At 34.7% G+C, this 20,623-nt stretch overlaps 1 protein-coding gene across 4 annotated transcripts in view; it reads right to left on the bottom strand.

Moving 5' to 3' along the window:
- Window positions 1-20,623, bottom strand: part of DGKB (diacylglycerol kinase beta) — a 647,688-nt gene that overhangs the window by 474,902 nt on the left and 152,163 nt on the right. For all 4 annotated transcript variants that reach the window (XM_019727049.3, XM_074340800.2, XM_074340802.2 and 1 more), the window contains one exon: window positions 7,792-7,932. In XM_019727049.3, coding sequence (XP_019582608.1) covers window positions 7,792-7,932 — 141 coding nt within the window. The remainder of the gene's footprint in view (window positions 1-7,791; window positions 7,933-20,623) is intronic.

The raw sequence follows: 20,623 nt of genomic DNA, 5'->3' as shown, positions 1-20,623 counted from the left end.
AAAAAGGAAAATACATTAATGGCCAATCATAACGAAGTGCTGAACATCATGAATCATAAAGAAAATGAAAATTTAAACCACAATTAGACACCATTACATACCTATTAGAAAGACCCTGAAATTCAAATGTTTTTCCCCAAGACCAATCTTTCAAAACTGTTCAGCTGCTCAGCCTCTCTCAGTTGTAATTGTAAGAATTTACAATTTAAAAACAGTGTCAAAATCCAGCCTTTGCCCTCAGTAATTTGACCCACAAGTGCAACTTGTCTTAATAATTCCCTGAAAATTTCAGATTACATATATATGTATATATATATAATCTGAAATATATATATATATATATATATATATATATATATATATATATATACACGTTCTTGTGTCCAAATTTTCTAGATGTTTCCAGTAGAGAAAGCTGGTCTGAAAACAATTAGTTCACTATTGCCTGAAGGAAAACCCCAAATACGTTTCACATAATTATTTTCTAAACACATTAATAGGAGTTAATGGCTGTCTATGAATTCTGACTAATGTATCAAGGAAGAAAGTTGGAAAACTTTAATCAACAATAATAGCAATAATAAAAATAGCAAACATATATTGAGCCTTATGTATCATTTACTCTAAGGCTCCCCAGTCTAAATCAAGAATAAAAGTTTTATTTGGTGCTGGATAATAGAGACAAATTCTAGGATTTTAATTTTTAGAGATAAGTAGTTTTCCTAATTTAAAATTGTAGTGGGGTCATGTAAAATATGAAGTATTGAACACACATACTTATCTTGGCTTTCCATTGAAGTGCCACAATAGTAACAGTAAGGGATGAAATAAGCATTAATCTACAAGCACAAAAAAAATCTGAGAAGAAAAGAATAACCAAATTGTAGAAGCTCAAAAATACATGGTGACTAACAGAAATAGAGAAATATAAGCTTAAGCTGGTAGTGAAAGGAGGCAAAGATGTGTACAGAAAGGCTGATGAGTTTGAAAACTGATCATCTTCATGAAAAAAAGATTAGACATTCAAATACTAGCCCTCACACCTTGCAACTGAGTATGCCAACTCTCCACTCAAGTAGAAGATTGGACCTTTGAGCTCTAAAGCAGTCCAACCACAAGAATTCTGAACTCAAGGTACTTAGGAATTCTGATAGTAGGGTTTACTATACACCAAGGACAGGGTAATTTTGTGAGTCTATACATTGAATATGAAGAGTATAAATCCCCTTCCTCATCTCTAATGAATCTTGACACCAGGCAAGACTGAGAGACATAGTAGCCCTACCTAATACATAGAAGCAAACACAGAGAGACAGCCAAAATGAGAAAACAAAGAGATACTTCCCCAATGAAAGAACAGGCAAAAACTCCAGAAAAATAACTAAACAAAATGGAGGCAAGCAAGCTACCAGAGATAGTTCAAAACAACAGTTATAAGGATGCTCAAGGAACTGAGGGAGAACTTTAACAAAGACATAGCAAGCATAAAAAATGACACAGAAACCATGAAAAAGAACCAGTCAGAAGAAAAGAATCCAGAAACTGAAATGAAGAATTCATTAGAAGGAATCACCAGCAGACTAGATTAAGCAAAGGATTGAAAAAGTGATTTAGGAGACAAGGTAGTAGAAAACACCCAATCGGAACAGCAAAAAGTAAAAAAAAAAAAAGATACGAAAAAAAAAAAAGAGGACAATTTAAGAGATCTCAGGGACAACATCAAACATAACAACATTTGCATCATTGGGGTACCAGAAGAAGAGAGAAAGCAAGGGATTGAGAATCTATTTGAAGAAATAGTGACTGAAATCTTTCCTAACCTGGTGGCGGAAATAGACATACACACCCAGTAGTGAAGAGAGTCCCAGAAAGATGAAACCAAACAGGCCCACCCCAAGACACATTATAATTAAAACAGCAAAGCTTAAAGGCTAAGAGAGAATCCTAAAAGCAGAAAGAGGAAAACCATTAGTGACACAAAATGGAGCTCCCATTAAGGCTGTCAGCTGCTTTCTCAACAGAAACTTTCCAGCCAGAAGAGATTGGCCCAAATATTCAAAGTGATAAAAACAAACAAACAAACAAACAAAAAAAAAACCAAGGACCTAAAACAGAGTACTCTACTCAACAAAGCTATGATTTAGAATCGAAAGACAGTTTCCTAGACAAGAAAAAGCTAAAGGAGTTCATAACCACAAAACCAGTATTAACAAGGAATGCTAAAGAGACTTCTTTAAGATGGGGAAAAAAAAAAAAATCAAACTATGAATAGTAAAATGGCAATAACTACATATCTATCAACAATTGCTCTCAATGAAAGTGGATTAACTGCTTCAATCAAAACCTAGGGTGGCTGACTGGATAAGAAAACAAAACCCTTACATACGCTGCCACAAGAGACTCACTTCAATTGAAAGACATACACAGACTGAAAGTAAAGGGATGGAAAAAGTTATTTCATGGAAGAAAACAACAACAAAAACAACAAAAAGGCTGGGGTAGCATACTTATACCAGACAAAATAGACTTTAAAACAAAAGCGGTAACAAAAGACAAAGAGGGGATCCAGTAATCCCACTTCCTGATATTTACCCAAAGATACCCAAAACACTGCAAAGGGACGTATGCATCCATATGTTGATTGCAGCATTGTTTACAATGGCCAAGATGTGGAGGCAGCCTGGATGTTTATCAATGGATGAATGGATAAAGTGGTATATAAATATACAATGGAATATTGCTCGGCCATGGAAGGGAATGGGTTTTTGCCATCTGCAGCAGCATGGATTGACTTGTTGGGTATTGTATTGAGTGGAGTATGTCAGACACAGAAAGAAAGATGTAATGTGATTTCACTTATATGTGGAATCTGAAGAACTAAATAAACAAACAAAACAAACTCATAGATACAGAGAACATTTTGATGGTTGCAAGATGGGAGGGGTCTTGCGGGGGTGGGTGAAAAAGGGAAAGGGATTAGGAAGTAAAAATTGGTTGTTACAAAGTAGTCATGGGGATATAAGGTATAGAATAAGGAATAGTCAATAATATCATAATAACTATGTATGGTGTTAGATGTATGTATACAAATGTCTAACCATATGTTGTACACCTGACATTAATATAAAACAATATTTACTGTCAACTTTAATTGAAAAATTTAAATGAGGAGGGAAAGTGAAGGGCAGTAAGTGGCCCAAATTTCCAGGTATAAAACAAGTCAGTCATTGGGATGTAATGTACAAGAAGTCAATATAATGTGATAAAATGGCACAGTATCAGATGGTTGCTGGACTTATCATGGTGACCAATTCTTTAGGTATATAAATGTTGAGTAACTACTGTGTATACCTGAAACTAATATAACATATGCTAGCTATATTTTTAATAAAAATCTTTAAAAATGCAAAAAAAACAAAACAAAACACTGTATCTGAATAATATTGATAAAATTAACACCTATCTTCAAATGTTATAATAAGACTATTTTTTCTTTAACTTTAAAAGTAAAGTTAGGCCCCACAGTCAAGTTACTATAAGCAAATAGATTTTATTTTTTAAACCAACATAATAATGATATAAATATTTAGGTGCAAAAATAATTTAAGCCCAAAATTAAAATCATTCTGTCAACAGGATAGCTTCCAAAGGTGGGCACCTGTTACAAAGTTACAAGCTAGTTTAACCCACATTTTTCCTATTTTTATGCTCATGCAATTACACTTTATATAGAAACAATTATGTGCCCACACATGAATATGGTTAAAAGATCACAGCAAAGGCATATTATGCAATATAAAGGAAATTCTTTTTTCTCTTCCAAAAGATGTGCAAGTTTTTGTTTTTATATTTTCTCTTTGAACATCTTATTACATATGCCCTGGTGTTTTCATATCTTGTATAATATGTTATCAATATAAAAACATGAATACGGACTTTGTTATTGAACATCAGAAAATATATATTTTAAAAGGCATTTAAGCTGGTATTTATTTAATTCACAATATTTTTTTTACCATTTTATATATTTCAATAGCTACTTAATAAATATTCAAGGAAGAGGTAGAAATATTAGCTGCTTGGAGTTGGTAACAATCTAACATAATACAGTATTATTTTCTCCTTTTTTCACAAGAGAAAAACAATAAAAACAATGAGAGGACGTTTTTCAAAATAAAAAGAGCATTTATACAGTAGGTCAAAATTGTGAGTTTTATCACAAATAGATAAACTGGTGGTATAATTAATAACCAGTCTTTCTGGGCTTAAACTTTTTAATTGACACTATAGTGAGGTTGACTGCATGATCTTTAGGGTCTCTTCACATTAAATTTCAGTGATTCTGAGATTAATACTGTACATAGCAGTAACTAACATACAGGTTAGTCTTCATTATTTGCACATCAATTATCTATTGTCTGGTTATTTTCCTACTGATTTCTCTTTAGTGATATATTTTCAGTGAATTTAATGTAAGCTAACTTAAATATCATTCTAGTTAAGTCATTAATAATTTATAAACACTAATCCAAATGTGAATATCATGCTTTTTAAAGTCACAGTATAAATGAAATTATTGAGTTAGTGCAAAAGTAACTGAGGTTTTTGCAATTATTTTTAACCTTTTCAACGGCAATTACTTTTGCACCAACCTAATAGTATTATTTCATGCTTTAAATAATTGAATTACTGTCCTCAAGTACCCATTACCTTCAGTACAATTCCATTTAACTATCATTTATTGAGCATCTATCTGTGGAAACAGCCATACAAATACACACACACTCACCACACAAGTGGTAGGTGCCCATGCAAGGGTACGAGGAGGGAGAGCAAAATCAATCTGATTTGGACATGGCAAGAAGATTCATGATATGAGCTAGGCCTCAAGTGTACCTTTAATATACATTGGGAATGAACACCCCCAGCAAATGCACATTATTAGCAAAGGCACGAAGTTGAGAAAGTTCAGGATTTGTCAGATGATTGAAAAGTAGATCCATGTGACTGGGACGTCGTTTGTGCACAAGTCAAGCCGAATGCAAGACTGGCAAGGTAGGTTGGGGTCAAACTGTGAAGAAACAAAGCATCTAGAATAACTTTTAACTAGAAGCTGATGACCAGAGACATACTGAAGCACCCAGTTGGGGTTGATCCATAGACTTACACTTTTATTTCAGTAAATCTCTACCACCTCAGTATATAAGCAAGTCAATTGAGTGCCTGAAATGAAGTGTGAAAGAATGATTGGCATCGTGGACTATAGTGTCAGTCTATATTTGAAGGGAGAGGAGGCCAATGAGCCGCAGGCAAATTCAGGAAGAAGTGAAGTGGTTAAGGGACAGGATTCTTAACTTTTATTTCACTTCACAGACACATAAACTAATAAACGTGAAGGAATTTACGTGAGCAAATATTGGTTCATTCAATCCTGATAGCAATCATATGACATAGACATTGGTATGATCCCAATTTTACAGATGGGAAAACAGACGTGTGAAGAGGATTTTTGTTTGTTTGTTTGTTTTAAATATGCCCATGTCACTCAGATAGGAGGTGTCAATTAGGGAAATCCAAATCCAAATTCAGTATTCACATACAAAGTTAATTATACTAGGTGTATGGACATATCAATTTCTGTGTTAATTGTAATTATTTTTCTTCTTTTCGTTCCTCTAGCTTATATTGTGTTTAATAAGTTATAATTGCTTTGGAAATAAGTATATATTAAATTAGCAAGTATATATTAAATAAAATTTCTTTAAAGTCTCATTCAAAAAAAGTTTAAATCTATAACTATGAAAGAACACATGAATGTTAGGAATTCGTAAATTTTCAATTGCAGAAGGGGAAAGTCTATAGTACTGTATATTGCTCAGGAAGTGGGTGAGGGGAATGAATTCTGACTTAACTGATGTCAGAAAGGGCCAGGCATTGGCATTTAAAAACAGATAAACAAACAAATACAAGTTCCAGGTGACTAAGGGCAGCTTCAGGTCCTTCAAATTAGAGGACAGTTGAGAAGAGAACTAGAGCATATCTGGAACACAGGTATATTTCAGTGTGCTTCTGAAATTGAACTGCATTTACTTTGAAGAGTCCGGGGGAAATCACAGTAATAATACCATGCCATGACAAGTCTGCCTATGAGAAGAGTCTGAAGAAATAGTTAAGGAAAAAAAGGATAATACACATGAATCTGGCATAAGCTTGAAAGAGAGCTGGAAAATTCAAAAAAAGAACAGAGCGAAGGGGGTTGATAACACTGAAGAGAGCAAAGTGGAAGGTCAGGTTTGACTTCATTCATCAAGTGGTTGTGAAGATTTGTGTGTCAACCTTCTACCTGCAATTGTGGATGAAAACTGTTAATACATAGGCTCAAATTGAGAACCTAAAAGCAGGTCTCTTAGGAATTCTACCTTAAAAACAAAATTCTTCCAGTTGGCCTACAAAAAGAATTAAACTGCAACACAAAGACTATGTCGGGGAGGGGTGACAGTGCCTTTATTCAGTCTCAGACCTGGAAAAAAATATTTGCCTTTGTATTTCTAAAATCATCACAAATATGGTCCTGATAACACCTGAGCAAACTTTCTCTCTGGCTGTCACTTCAATAGAAATTCACTGAACATTAATATTTATTTTGGAATGAGAGAGACTTCTGTAGGTTCTTAGGAATACAAATAAATTTTGAAATGCAAATATTCAACATTTAGGAATAATAAATATTTATTTAAAGAATAATGTTAATATAGCCTACTCAAAAGCAGGTGTGACTCAAGCATATTATAGTAATTTTTTTATTAGTAAGATACATATTATCAACAGTTACTATTAAATTTAAATAAACATACTTCCTAATCATAATTCTGAAATGTCACAATGTTCTATATTTGCTTTAGAAATGACAAATTTAGGATTCATTATCTCCACTATCACTTCAGTAGCAAGAATTTTTAATTCATTTTAATAATATCCAATGTAATTAAGTTAACCAGATTATTGAAGACACCACCAGCTCTGTATTTAGCAAGAGCTTTGGAGACAGAATAGATTACTAAACAAATGATCAGGCTTAGAGTAAATGTTTGAAAAAGTATTTTTCTTGCATTGCAATGAGTACAGTCTGCCACCAGAGAGAGCCCAGTCACTATATTTTCTTAAAGAGAGCAACTGATAGCCTTGCAACTAGATAGAAACTTTCTATCTGAAATACTTGCTTGTATTGCAGAAAAAACAAACAGAGCTATTGTTTAATTATTGAAACTATCCAAGACATCTTCTATAAATGAGACTCTCATGGTTAGTACTTGAGAAATGATTTGTTCGGGGCACAGAAAGTGTTAGGGCTGAAGGTTTCAAGAAAGATTTCCAAGGGAGATAGACTCAGGCTGCATGTGGACAGTGAAGCCTCTTGCTGCCTAAAGGGAAGACCTCCTCATATACTAGAAATGAATGTTGTTGTTGTTGTTTTTCCTTTCTTTCTTTTTTTTAAACAATGCAAAGGATACTTTCCAATATCATCTTGTTACCAAACTGAGCAACATTTAAAAAAATAGTCCTTTGACAGAGAAATATGCTCAAGAAATACTTGGTTATACATGGAACTTGACAAAGAACCTGTAAATGATAGATTCTTGATATCCTTTAATTGTCTGGTTCTCAATTGGAGGAATTTTTTTCAAAATTATTAATCAAGGTCACTTTATTTAACAAAAATCTAGACAACCATAGTAGATGTCATTTTAAGTTCCCAACGGTAATAAGTAAACTAAATGAAGAACTACATACATTCGAGTTTATCCTCAGGTCTTCCTCTTTCAAGGAGAGACAGGTAACAGACAATGTCCTTCAGATGGATGACTTCGGGGGAACACGTATTTGAAGGAGAAGTACGGGGAGGGGTGATGGCACCTTTATTCATTCTCAGACCTGGAAAAGAAATGTTGTTTTTACATTCTTCAAAATATCCACAGCTTTCTCACACAAAAATACCAACAAAGAAATAGAGAGTTTAAAGCATAGACCACGTAGAGAGCTATATATTTCTAGGCATAGGATAACGAAACTCTCTGGAACTCCACTGTAGCAGAGTCAGACATATCCTATGACTGCTGTAAACCATGGAGAATTTGGGGGGTTTGGGGGACACTAAGAATGCTCTGGTCACCCACTGGAGGATGTTAAGGTCAGGATGCTATTGTCCAGGGTGAGACGTAGACAGATTTGACTGCATCAGGAACCATTTTCAATTCTAGTTTTTTCTGCTTTAAGCAGTGACAGCTATACAGCTGGTAAGATATATAAAATTGGCCTCATTATCAAGGAGAGGGTGAGGGGATTAGAAAGCACAATTGCTAACCCCAAGATGGCCATAGGGATACGAAAGACATTTTGGGGAATATAATCGATAATGTTGTAAAGATTTTGTAGGGTATCCTATGGACATTTGTCTTATTAGGGAGACCACTTCATGGACTGTGTAGATGTCTGACCACTGTGCTGTACACCTAAAGCTGAAGCTGAATAATATTGAATGCCAACTATATAATTATATACATATATATATATATATATATATATATATATATATATATATATTTCCACAGGATGTGGAATACAGCATAAGGAATAGAGTCAGTTGGAACTGTAACCACTATATACAATGTCAGAGGGGTAGTAGATTGGGGGCAGGAGGGTATCACTTAGTGAGGGGTATAAATGTCTATTACATTGTTTTGTACACCTGAAACTAATAATAATAAAAAAAGTTAAAGAAGAAATGTAAGTCTGTCACAATATGATTTATATGTTGATAATAAGGAATCATTCATTCATAGAAACATGTATTTGTGTCAAATATTTGCCAGCACCATGAACAAGATATCCTTTTGGCCATCAAAGAATTTGCCCATGAGTAAGAGAGAAAAAGAACATAAACAAAAATCTGGATAAACATGACAGACATTTAATTAGAAAGGTAAGAAGACATGACTGCAGTTTGGTTTGAATACGGTTCATACTTAATTTCTGAAGCCCATTCACAGTGGCTAAGACAAGGCTAGAGAACTTTAAGGCCTGTTCCCAACAGCTGATGCTTGCAGATTACCTGGCCAATGATAATCAAACTGAAACTTACTCCCACTAAACAGTTATTTCCATCTTACAGAGATGTCTCTGCAACCAGATCACATGTACCGGATAAGACCTGAACGTAAACCCCAAATATCCTTTGAGGTACATTTGGCAACAAAAGAGGTGTTTGGATGAGATGGCTAATGGGCTGAACTGTGTTCCTAACCAACCAGGAGTTACTAGACTAGAGGGAATAATCCCAACCAAATACAGTTCTACCGGTGTGTACAAGCCTGTAATTCCTTAGTGCACCTCTACTTGATCATATCTTGTCCTCTATTCTACTTCCTTTGATGAATATCTGTCATCTCCTGCAGCCATCTCAAGCTAACCAGCATATAATGTAATGCGTTATGAAAAGTCGTAAATTAGTTTTATCATTTACACTGTCACTACTAATACAAGGAACCATTTGTGGCATGGCAAATACATGGCAGGAACCATGCTAGGAGCTTTAAAATGTGTCATCTCACTTAATTCTCACATTAATCCTGTGAAGTAGATTGTGTTATTCCCATTTTATAGATGAGTAAGAGGCTTATAGAGATTAACTTCCCAGAGTTTCATAGCGAGCAAATCCATCCTCTTTATTCCATACTAATAGTTTACAGACTATCGTTGGTTCAAGGCCAATAGTAAGAAGAAAAACAATATACATCTTAATACAGCGTGATCCTTTTGCACCCACTAAGTATCATAACTGCCCTAACATTTTCTTTACTATGTTAACTTATTCTCTTTACTACCATTTCATTCTCAAAATTCTGTCAAAGACCCTCTAAATTGAATTCATTACCAAATAATATGTCCTTACCCAGTTTGAAAAACACTACTTCACATCCTTCCTTCATTTTCTTTACCAAAGTCTTATTTATTTCAAAAACATCTCTATGCTTCACGTTAATTCTACTTTTATTTATAGTTATTGAAAAAATATAATAAACTGATTTTCCTTCTTAACAGAAGCATCACTAATATATATCTAATGCAAACTAATATAGTTATTTTTAAAGCCAACAAAAGGCAGAATTTAAAACAACCTTATGCTTTAAAAAAAAAAAAAACTATTTCTAACTCACCAACTAAAACATAGTCTATAAGAATAAGCAGATTCAACTTATGATAAAAGTCATTTTGGGGGTGACCCTTGACATGACCATAGCTTCCAGCCATGGAGAACAGAGCCCTTGAATTATGGTTGGGTAAACCATGACCTAACTCATCCTGCCTGATGAGATAATCTTGTCCTCTCTGCTTCCCTCTTATGGTACTGGAATGATTTAATCAGCTTGTTTTAAATCTTTTACACAAGAACTCAGAACAAAATAAGAAAGAATGAAAAGAATATGCTGTGACATTTATTTGAAAGAACGCCAAACTTATTATACATTTGCACTTATTTGGAATACTTTTGATCATCCGTTTATATTCATAAAAACTAAGGTGCATGGTCTTTCACTAGCAGCTTTCATAATACTGAATATAAACAGTTAGAGAATGTGAGGACCACATGATTTTGTTTGCCTTTCCTGTATGTATTGTATATATTGTATATGTATATATGTATGTATATGTATATATTGAACATGAACATACACATATAATTTATATTTAGCCCCAACCTTTCTGAAAAACCATATTAGTGTCCTAAAATTCTTTTTGTTTGACAAAATGAATAAATACTTCCCTTCCCATTTGCTGTTCATGACATGTTGTAAACTAAAAGCTGTATTATGTGTTTAATTGTGTCATAATTTTGCATTCAAAAGGATTTAAAGTTTACAAAAAAAAAATAAATCATGGGCATACATGACAACACACATTGAGGAACTATTTAACTCTTCGCCAACTCCAATTACAGCCAAATTTGAGGTAAAACATACACTTTTTTTTTTGCAATGAATTATAGAGTGCATTAAAGAAAAAGAAGCAATGTCAAAGACCTTTTTCACAATTACTTTATAACAAAAAAATTTGTAGAGCTGGACTTTCCTAAATCTTGAGGTGTTGAATTGATGAAAAAGCTCACAGGTTTGTTCCTACTCCTCTCCCTCCTAGAGATCAGCCCACTTTCTCTTTTGTGGTGAAAATGCTTCTTTATATTTTCATTTTGTTTTCTGAAAGCAGACCCTGAGCCTCAATCTGTCTAGAGACGGATATTCTACTCTACCATTTATAATTCATTTTCCTTCCCCTAACCCTGGCTAAAGGTCTTTCATGCTACTTATCTTCCTCTATGACAGTCCGTTGCCCTAAAGTCAAGTCCTTTTCCTTTCAGACAGATTATGCTAGTGGTTAACTGGAACACCCAGAAAACAGTACAAATGGAAAACAAGAAGTTGCAAGCCTGGTTTCTTGACTATAGCTCCTCAGTGAGATGGTAAATCGGATCCTCCATTCCTCTTTAGCTCCAATAACCTCTGGGGAAGAGGCTCAAAATTCCACTTCCCGTTAACAAAGTCTATTTTAACCCATCCAAACATTGGTGAAACTCTCTTGAGAACTAGAGATGAACGTGAAGCCAGGCAAAACAAAAGGTGTGTCTTTGGATTCAAGGGGCCAATATTTAGCTCTGTCGTGTACTTGATTGACACGCATTTTGCAGGTTCTCTGACTTTCCTGAGGTTATCTTCTTTAAATATATCTTCACAAAAGTGAAGTGTCTGCATATACACACCTTTTATGTCCACATACCCATATGTAACTATACATGTATACATATATATGTAACAGTGCACAACAAGATACTAAGTGAAAAATAAGCATTGTAGTTATAGTATATTAACACTATTAGGAAAATTATCTTGTATTTTGAGAGCAATTTTCTGTTTTTATGATGATTTTGGCATACTACACACACACATATATTAAATATACATACATATATATAAACATTCACATATATAAACATTCTAGTCAAAGTTTTAACTACAAAAATAGTTAGCACTTGTCAAATTGAGCATTGCCTACTGTTATCATATTCTCCAAGCACATAATTTTCATTTTACTAAAATCTAGATACTCCATTTCTGGAAAGAATAACCTGAAAAGTTTTGTTCTAATAGCTACTTTAATTCCAGTTTCAAGGTTCAATTATTATTAGCAAATAAGCTTGGGGTACATGTCAATTACTGAAAATAAAACTGCCTCTGCCAGTTTTATTTTCAAACACTTGCATTTCAAATACTGAAAACATTAGCATTATCTCCAGTTTCCCTTCATCTATTCAAATGAAATATTCAAAACTAATAACATGAATTGCATGTCTAAACTTCTAAGGCAATAAATCACTGGCAATCTGGCTTTTCAATTTTTGTTAATACTGGTTCAATATGCAGAACTTTATCAGGCTTATGAAGCAATTTGTCACATAGTATAATCCTACTTCTCATATCCATTTTAATGGTTATGATGAGTAGCATAGATAATCAAGAGCAAAAGCAATTGTTTAGTTTTATCATATATTTCATGATTTTTACCCTTCCAACTATGTTTGTCTTAGATAGGATTAGAATTATCTTTTTATGCTTACAAACTGGCAACACAATGAGATAGACTGAGGTGCCAATCAACAAGGAATGTAAAATAGATGGTGATGCCTCATAAGTCAGGAGAGGCAGTAGGATTCTGTCACTGACAAGAAACCAAGGTCAGCCAAGTCCCTCTAAGAACATACTCTGAGTTTCATGTTTGAACTTTGGCAAAAACTCAAACAAACAATTATAAGGAACAGGGTTTGAAGTACAGGTCTTTGGGGGTAATGTTCTAAGGCCACTTCTGTGAGGAAGGACTAACAACACTCTGGCTGTGTGTCAACAACACTTAAACACAATGGTCTTATTTTACTCTATGAGTTTATTTTACAGACAAGAGGGTGAAAAATCAGAGAGCAAAGTAAACTGCTGATGGTCACATAATAATCTGAGGAACCAAGGGCTAAAGACAGGTCATCTAATTTCAAGCTGTAGGCTCTTTTCAAAAGCAGTTAAAACAAGATCTGTCCATATCAGTCCTATCCAATACAGTATTTTGCACTGATAGAAATGTTATACATATATATGCTCTGTCAGTATAGTAGTATAAACCACATTTCTGTTGAGGACATGAAATGAGGCTGATGTGAATGAGGAATTCTTGTCTTATTTGTCAACTAATTTAAATAAAATAGCTGCACTGGACGAGTGGCTACCATGTTGGACAATGCAAGCTACGTAATGTCTTCAGGTAAAGAATTGAAAAGTTGGTTGAATTACTCTCAGTTCTTTAAATGTACCTAAGTATGTGGGGGAGGAAACACATTAAGTCATGATACCAAAATTTCTATTTTTGTCACATTATAAAGAAATCCCAATAATGCTCCTTAAATTTTACTGTACTCTTTCAGAATATATGACATCTTAGGAAAACAAATAAAACAAAACAAAACAAGAAAACCCTACGTTAAATCTGACCATTATCCTATGTCTGCAAACTAAAACTCTGGAAAACAACCTGTTTAATGAATAATGGTAATAGCTGGTATGCATTGAAAATTTATAATGCACCTAATACATTATGCTTTTGAGCCCTACAATACCAAGTAAGATAGATGCACTTATTTCCATTTACATTTGGCCAAACAGAGACAAAGACAAGTAATGCAGCCACGATTCAAAAGGCAGTCTGAATTGGGATTTCATGCTTTGAGGATAATTCCATGGGGTAAGAGAGAAGAAAATAAATCAGAGGAAATCTGTCTCCTGCCTTTCAATAAATGACCTTTTGTTTTAGGAGTCTAGTTTCCAAGACTCGTAAGAGTGCATACATTGATTATTTCATAAACCTTTGGAAGGAAATTACAAATCCTAGCCATGTCTGCAAGCTCCAAATGTTCATCTTACATTCAGCCCATTTATTGACCATCCATTATAATACATGTTTATGAGAAGTGTGTGTACATGTGTGCCTGCATGTGTAAATATACACCTACATGCATACATGTTTACCAAAATTTTACCAGCATTTTCTTACAGGGATATGGATTACGAATGATTTTCTTTTTGCTTATCTGTTTTTTTCTAATGAGTATGAAACTAGCATGCCCTTTATAAACATAAAGCCAAATAAATATTAAGGACCTTTAATTGTTAATCATGTAAAATCAGGGTCTAGGCATTAGGGAAAAAGAATTGAACAAAGCAGGGTGAAAAGTCCCATTTTTACAAGGCTTTCATTCTAGTGGATCAAAGCAAATGCTCAATACCACTGAATATTTTCTGGCTATTACTAGGCATTTTTAGATCGTATCACAAATTAAATAATGTTATGATTGCGTTAGAACTCTGCAAGGTACTGAATGCCATATTTGTCTTTATTAGCATCTCAAAAACGGTAAAAAATATTTGTGAACATGACAGTGCAATAATCTTAAGATAACACTATCATGTAATATGTAATTATTAAGATGTAACTGAAACTACAAAAATCCCTTTATTTTGGGTGAATACACCTCATAGTAAAGATGGAAAATTTGAACACCAAAATTTGATTTAGAATATTCAGAAAGAATAAGAAACCTATATAATTAAGTCCAATGTATTCAAACTCATTTAATAATTAAAGGGTAGAGATAATAGGGAAATTTTTCCTTAACTGTCAGTAATTTTATCATGAATGGGTACTTAAAGTTATGGGGTTTTCTCTGGTTTCAGTGAAGGGTTTTCACAATAGAAGATTTATTGGAGTAAAATAATGTGTGGATTACTACTAATAATAATAATAGTTAGAAGTGTGGATTTGGTACTATGGAGGCATAAGAAATGTAATGGTTGATATAAATAAATGCTAATTTGCCAGTGGATGGAAACTATTTTATCTTTATTTCAAGAGCATTTGTATGTAGATATGTAAGCTGCACAGACTGTATAGAATCATTATTATACAGTAAACGTGAATCAACATTAATAAATGTACAAATATATTTTAAATGCCTACTATGTGCCAAGAATCTCCCTATTTCACTTAAGCCTTTACTCTGTTCAGTTTGTGTTTCTCAGGAAATTGTCTGCCCGTTTTAGCATTCTGGAAACTGAAGTAGCTTATTAGACACAAAAGACCTATAAAGCTACCTACAGAAAAGAGTGTATACACACACACACACACACACACACACACACACACACACACACAGACTTTTAATATCCTCAAGATAGTCCTGATAAGAGTCCTGTATAGTTTCTTCTCAGCACAATTAATGAAGTGTGTCTTTTGGCAAGAACATTCAGTAAAGTCACTTGGCAAAAGAATGTTTTCCCAAAGGTTCAAGTACTTCATTTTCATTGTGCAGCTTTCTGTTCTTAATTTGATTAACTTCCTTATGGACAAAAAGGAATTGTTTCTCCTTTTCTACCTAAAAAATGTACTTGTGTTGTGATTCTCTGATTACATAGAAAGCATGAGAAAAGTTGTATTCCACTAATAACATTATAGCTTAACAGCACAAATCAATTAACAATCGAAACATGGGATAGGCAGTGAGAAGGGGCCAAAGAAAAAGGAACTTAACTTTTTCAGAGACAGTTGTTATTTTTTTCCAATCCTAAATATCTTCTGGATTCTTTTATACACCTTCAGCCTCAATCCCCTTCATGATAGCCTCCACACCACTGGCAATGTGATTATTTTCTGGCTTAAAACCTTATAATGGCTTTCCAATTTCTTCTGGATAAAATTCAAAACTTAGCATGACAGACAAAACTCTTTACCATATGGCCTTGGCTACCTCTCTTCCATCTTTTCCAGCCATTCGCCTCCAGTAATTTGATCTACTTCAGCCCCACTGAGCCAAGGCATAGACTAAGATCTCTCAGTGATCCCAGTAATTCTACCTCCCTCCAACCTCCTAAGGCCATCAAGACTCTGATCCTGCCAGGACTACTCCTGCAAACCCACCTCCAGGCTGCGTCCAACACTTCTAAGGTCCAATACATCTGTTCTGGGACCATCGAATATGATTTTCATATGACCCTTATCTCAGTTTCACTCAGTCATGGGAAGCCCAGGATTCCCAGTTATCCTGAGCTTCAACCTGTGCTGTCTGTATGATTCATTTTCCCCAGTAGCACGAATATCATCTGGCATGCTATACGTTCTTACTTACTTATTAGTCTTTCTCTCCCCACAGATTGTAAATATCTATGGGGTGGGGAGAGTTCCATTTTGCTCACTGAGGTATCCCTAGCACTTTGCATAGGACGTGGTACATTGTAAGTATAAATACATATTTTTGAATGAGTAACTACTGAATGTCTTACATTTAGTGTATTGTCCTTTGATGGGACATGTTGTTTATAGGTGAAAATAAATGTACATGTTACTTTCTCTTCTTGGAACCCCCTTTCTATTCTGTCCCAAACTGTATCTGCCCTTACCTCTACTTAACCTGGATAATTTCAATTTATGGTTAAAATCTCAGTCACGTGATCCTGATAAGTAGATCATTGCATTTATTTTATTGTAATATACTTGATCACCTAATTGTCTGTCTTTTGCTTGGCTCTAAAGGATCCTCAGCTGTCCTACAGAATGCCTGGCATATAACGTGTATTAAAAAATGGATGGTTGGATGCATGAAGTAATGAATTAATGAAATGGATAATTAAATGGGAAAACAGGTCAATTTGCTGCATGATCTGAGTTAAAGCGTGCTAGGAAAATCTTTTCTCTTTTTGCCTTATAAAGCAACTAATAAAAAAGAATAAAACTTTCTTACACCTACCCATGATTAACAAAGTACATTTACTACTATTATGGAGTCAATGTTTTGGACATCGTGAAGCCTGATAGGAATATACAGTATGAGTGTCTGTACCAGTTAATAAATCATATTATATTCTCTTTTAATTACTATATTCTTAGGTACAGTAGGTTATTAATAACTACTATCAATTGTTATCCTACACAAACACAAAGATAATTTACCTAAAGGTAGATCATTCCACGAGTTTGTGCTGAGTTGGCATATGGGGGAGTTGGGACTGGGTGCGGGGGGGGCAAGGATGAACCAGAGGTACATGGTGTGACTTTCACAAGGGTTCCATGGTTGCTTCCCAGTTGCACACTCATCTTATCGATCATTGCATTCCTAGCACGGATCACAGCATGTACTATTGAATTAGAGTGAAGCATTACCTGAGGCTTGAAGAAGTCAGATTTTGCGATAAGGGCAGAGGAAATATCATGCAGGAAAGTACAGAATTCTAAGTAACCAGAGCATTTTAAAGTCACAGACAAGAGTTGGATATGAAAAGGGTCTGGAGTACATGGAGCAATGAGACATAGAGAATTTTGAACTACAGGCATGGGTGCACGGCATTGCGCTTAATGCTGTGGAACTCAGCTTTTATCATTTTAATGGCATTTTCCAGGCCCTGTGGTCTCATTAAGGGTATTTCAGAAGGAGTGTCTGAAATAGAGGGGGAAAGGAAGAGTGACTAGGACTCTCTGTGCTCATGTCCCCTGCACCCCCTTCACCAAAAAAAAACTCTGCTTTAATTGACTTTAAATATCAAGGATTTAAGTTCTCCTGGAAAATAAAAGTTTAAAAAAACACTCCATGAGGTGATAGTGAAGACCTAAACCTTGGAAACCCAGGAGAAAATAGTAAAACTTCTGTGTTAGAAAGAACATTTTGGAGATGCGAAGTCAGGGCCTATTGGGAGCCATGTTAATTGATGGACTATCATACAAGCAATAATGGATCAAAATGCCCCAGGGAGAATGAGAAGAAGAAATTGTCATGAGTAACATAAAGCATTTTGTAATTAACTAAACATGACCCAGTGGAGGGTAGGAAGGGTCCAAGATTTTAGAATTGGAAAATTGATAGATATGTGGATTCCATTTACCAAGAGAGAAGATAGGAATAGAAGCAGGTTTGGGAAGAATATAATTATTTGATTTTCAGACACATCTAGTTTGACTCCTTATGGGACATCCAGATGAAGATCTCCATTTGGAGTACAGCTAATACATATTCTCCGTGAGGTGAAGAAAAAGTTCTGGGTTGTGTAGGAAATAATAGGAGCATGTTTGTATTATGTAAAAAAAAAAAAAAAATGTCACGTAATTGTTGAGAATGAGGGGGAAGATTTGAGAAAACTGAAAAAGGTTTGAAGAGTTTAACCAAATTGATCTAGCAGAAAATATCAAGAATAAACACATTTTACAATAGACTTTTTTTTTTTTTTTTTTAAACTGAAGAGGTGTTAAGGCCAGGATAATACTGGGTGTTAGGAACTTGCAGTGGCAGCAATCTGCATTTTTACGAAATTTCTCTCTGGTCATGCTCAGTGTTCAAGCTGTAGGAACTGAGCTATGAGATCATAAGTGATTCATAGTTAAGGGTTTATGAGCCACTTGCAGAGAAACAAAGGTTTTCAATGCTTGAACAATACTGTAAACAGAGCAGTTCAAGTGACATATTTTAGGGATGAAGGTAAAATAACAAGTGGATCACCGGACTCGCCAAGAGGTCAGGGATAAAGGGAATGGTGTTTGCAACGAAGCACAAGAGGTTATGAGAAAGCTGGAAAGACCGTGCCTTAGGGATACCTTCAAAAACTAAAAGTCCCACATGGGAACACTAGAAGTAATCATCTTACACATAAATAGGTGATAAGAACCACTTACATCGCAATAAAATGTTCCAAAAATGAAATCATCCACTATACAAAATGCCAGATGGATCATTAGGTATTACAAATTCAACAAAACACAGCTACCCACACAACATTCATACCCATTCATAATTATTTTAAACATTTTTAGTCTATAAAAACTATTTTTTTTACTGCACTTATGTTTTAAAATATGGAAGGCAAGCTTTGAAAAGGAATCACAGTTTATTATTGCTGCATAAGGGTTACACAGCCCAGCCGTTGTCGCAATCGCTTTCAAGCAGGTCTGTGACTGTCCCAAAATGAAGTACAAGCTATAATTCCCCTTTTTTTTTTTTTTCCATTTTGAAACCTCATTTGATTTCTATTCCTTTTAAATTTGGCATCTGCTATGTAGTACTTGCTATAAGCTATTTGATAAAAAGGGTGTGAGATTCAAATTTCTGGCAACACTACCTAAGTAATTTATGTTCTCTATCCTGTCTGACACAATTACTCAGACAACATATCAAAGAATGTTCCCCCTTCTCCTTTCTCAAAACCCAAAGACCGTAACGTTTCACGTAATATTAAATAAGGAACAACATTTTTATTTTATTCAGTCTAAGGTATGTGCAATCCACTGAAAGCATGACATGGAAAAGGGGGAAGTTTTCATTTCTAGATCAAAGTAAGCACTTGTCCCATTTTAAAATGACCAGCCCAGGACACTGGTGAGCTCTGCCATGATACTCTAAGGACAGACCTCATTGGAACTCAAATGGAACTCATTCAGAGAAAACCAGCAAGTGTGGGGACTGCTCTCAATTCGTGACATAAGGGGGATTATTTTAGGAACTAAAAATATTGTACAGGTAGTTAAAGGTTAGGATAAATGTATTAATTGTTATATAATTAGAAGGGATCAAAATATATCACGTGAAGATCTACACTTGATTTTCTAAAGCATGGACCAACATGTGATTGTTCTAGGAAACATGTTATTTCGTTAACAGAAGGTGAAGAAGCACAGCATGAGGGTTAAGAGTGTGGACACTTCATCCGATTGCCCAGGTTTTCTTTGTGGCTGAACCACCTCTGTCTTAATGATAGGTTTTTAAATTTTTAGTAATCCATGTGCCAGTTATTAAACTTCTCCTCATCTCTTTACCCACACTTCAATAAATCTACTTTGTGATGCTAAGGCTGGAAGTCTCTGGCTCAGCTCGGATTCCCCAGGCCCTTCTCAGCAGATTGTAAGACCAAAACACTTTGAATGACGATTCTGAGATAGCATTTGCTTTTTTTGCCCTCATTCTCTTATGAGTATACGGTGGTGTTTCCAAGAGGCTATATGATACATGATATGGAAACACAGATGCTGGTATGGTTGGTTATTCAGCTGTCTTCTATGAAGTCAGACATTACACTGTAACAAAGTAAAACTATGCCACTCTTCTCAGTATATTTTTAAATAGTCACTTTCATAAAGACATGTTATTTTTGTTAACATTCAATGGGTTGCTCATTGCTATTCTTAGAATATCTCACTTTTAATATGGTAAATAGCAATAGATATCAGCCACATAAACAAAAGCTCTTTGAGGCCCTCAATAATGTTTAAGGTATCAAAAGACTGTTGAGATCAAGGAATTAGAGAAATGTTTCTCTAGACTACGTTTCTCCATTGCCAGCTAGAAACCTGTGAGATTCACAGGGGATACTACAGAGACATTAGAAGGAAGGGAAGACAAGGGGATGGGTCCTGCTAGTCTACCTGCACTTCCTAGTAGATCTTTCCAGCATTTCACCCTCACAACACAGAGTTCCAATAGCAATAAACTCTAATTTCC

The sequence above is a fragment of the Rhinolophus sinicus genome, chromosome 4 (genome assembly GCF_057876585.1).
Source record: "Rhinolophus sinicus isolate RSI-liver-muscle chromosome 4, RSI-T2T, whole genome shotgun sequence".
Classification (NCBI taxonomy): Eukaryota; Metazoa; Chordata; class Mammalia; order Chiroptera; family Rhinolophidae; genus Rhinolophus; species Rhinolophus sinicus.
Note: the sequence above shows the minus strand (reverse complement) of the source record. Positions and strands in the feature narration are given on the sequence as shown.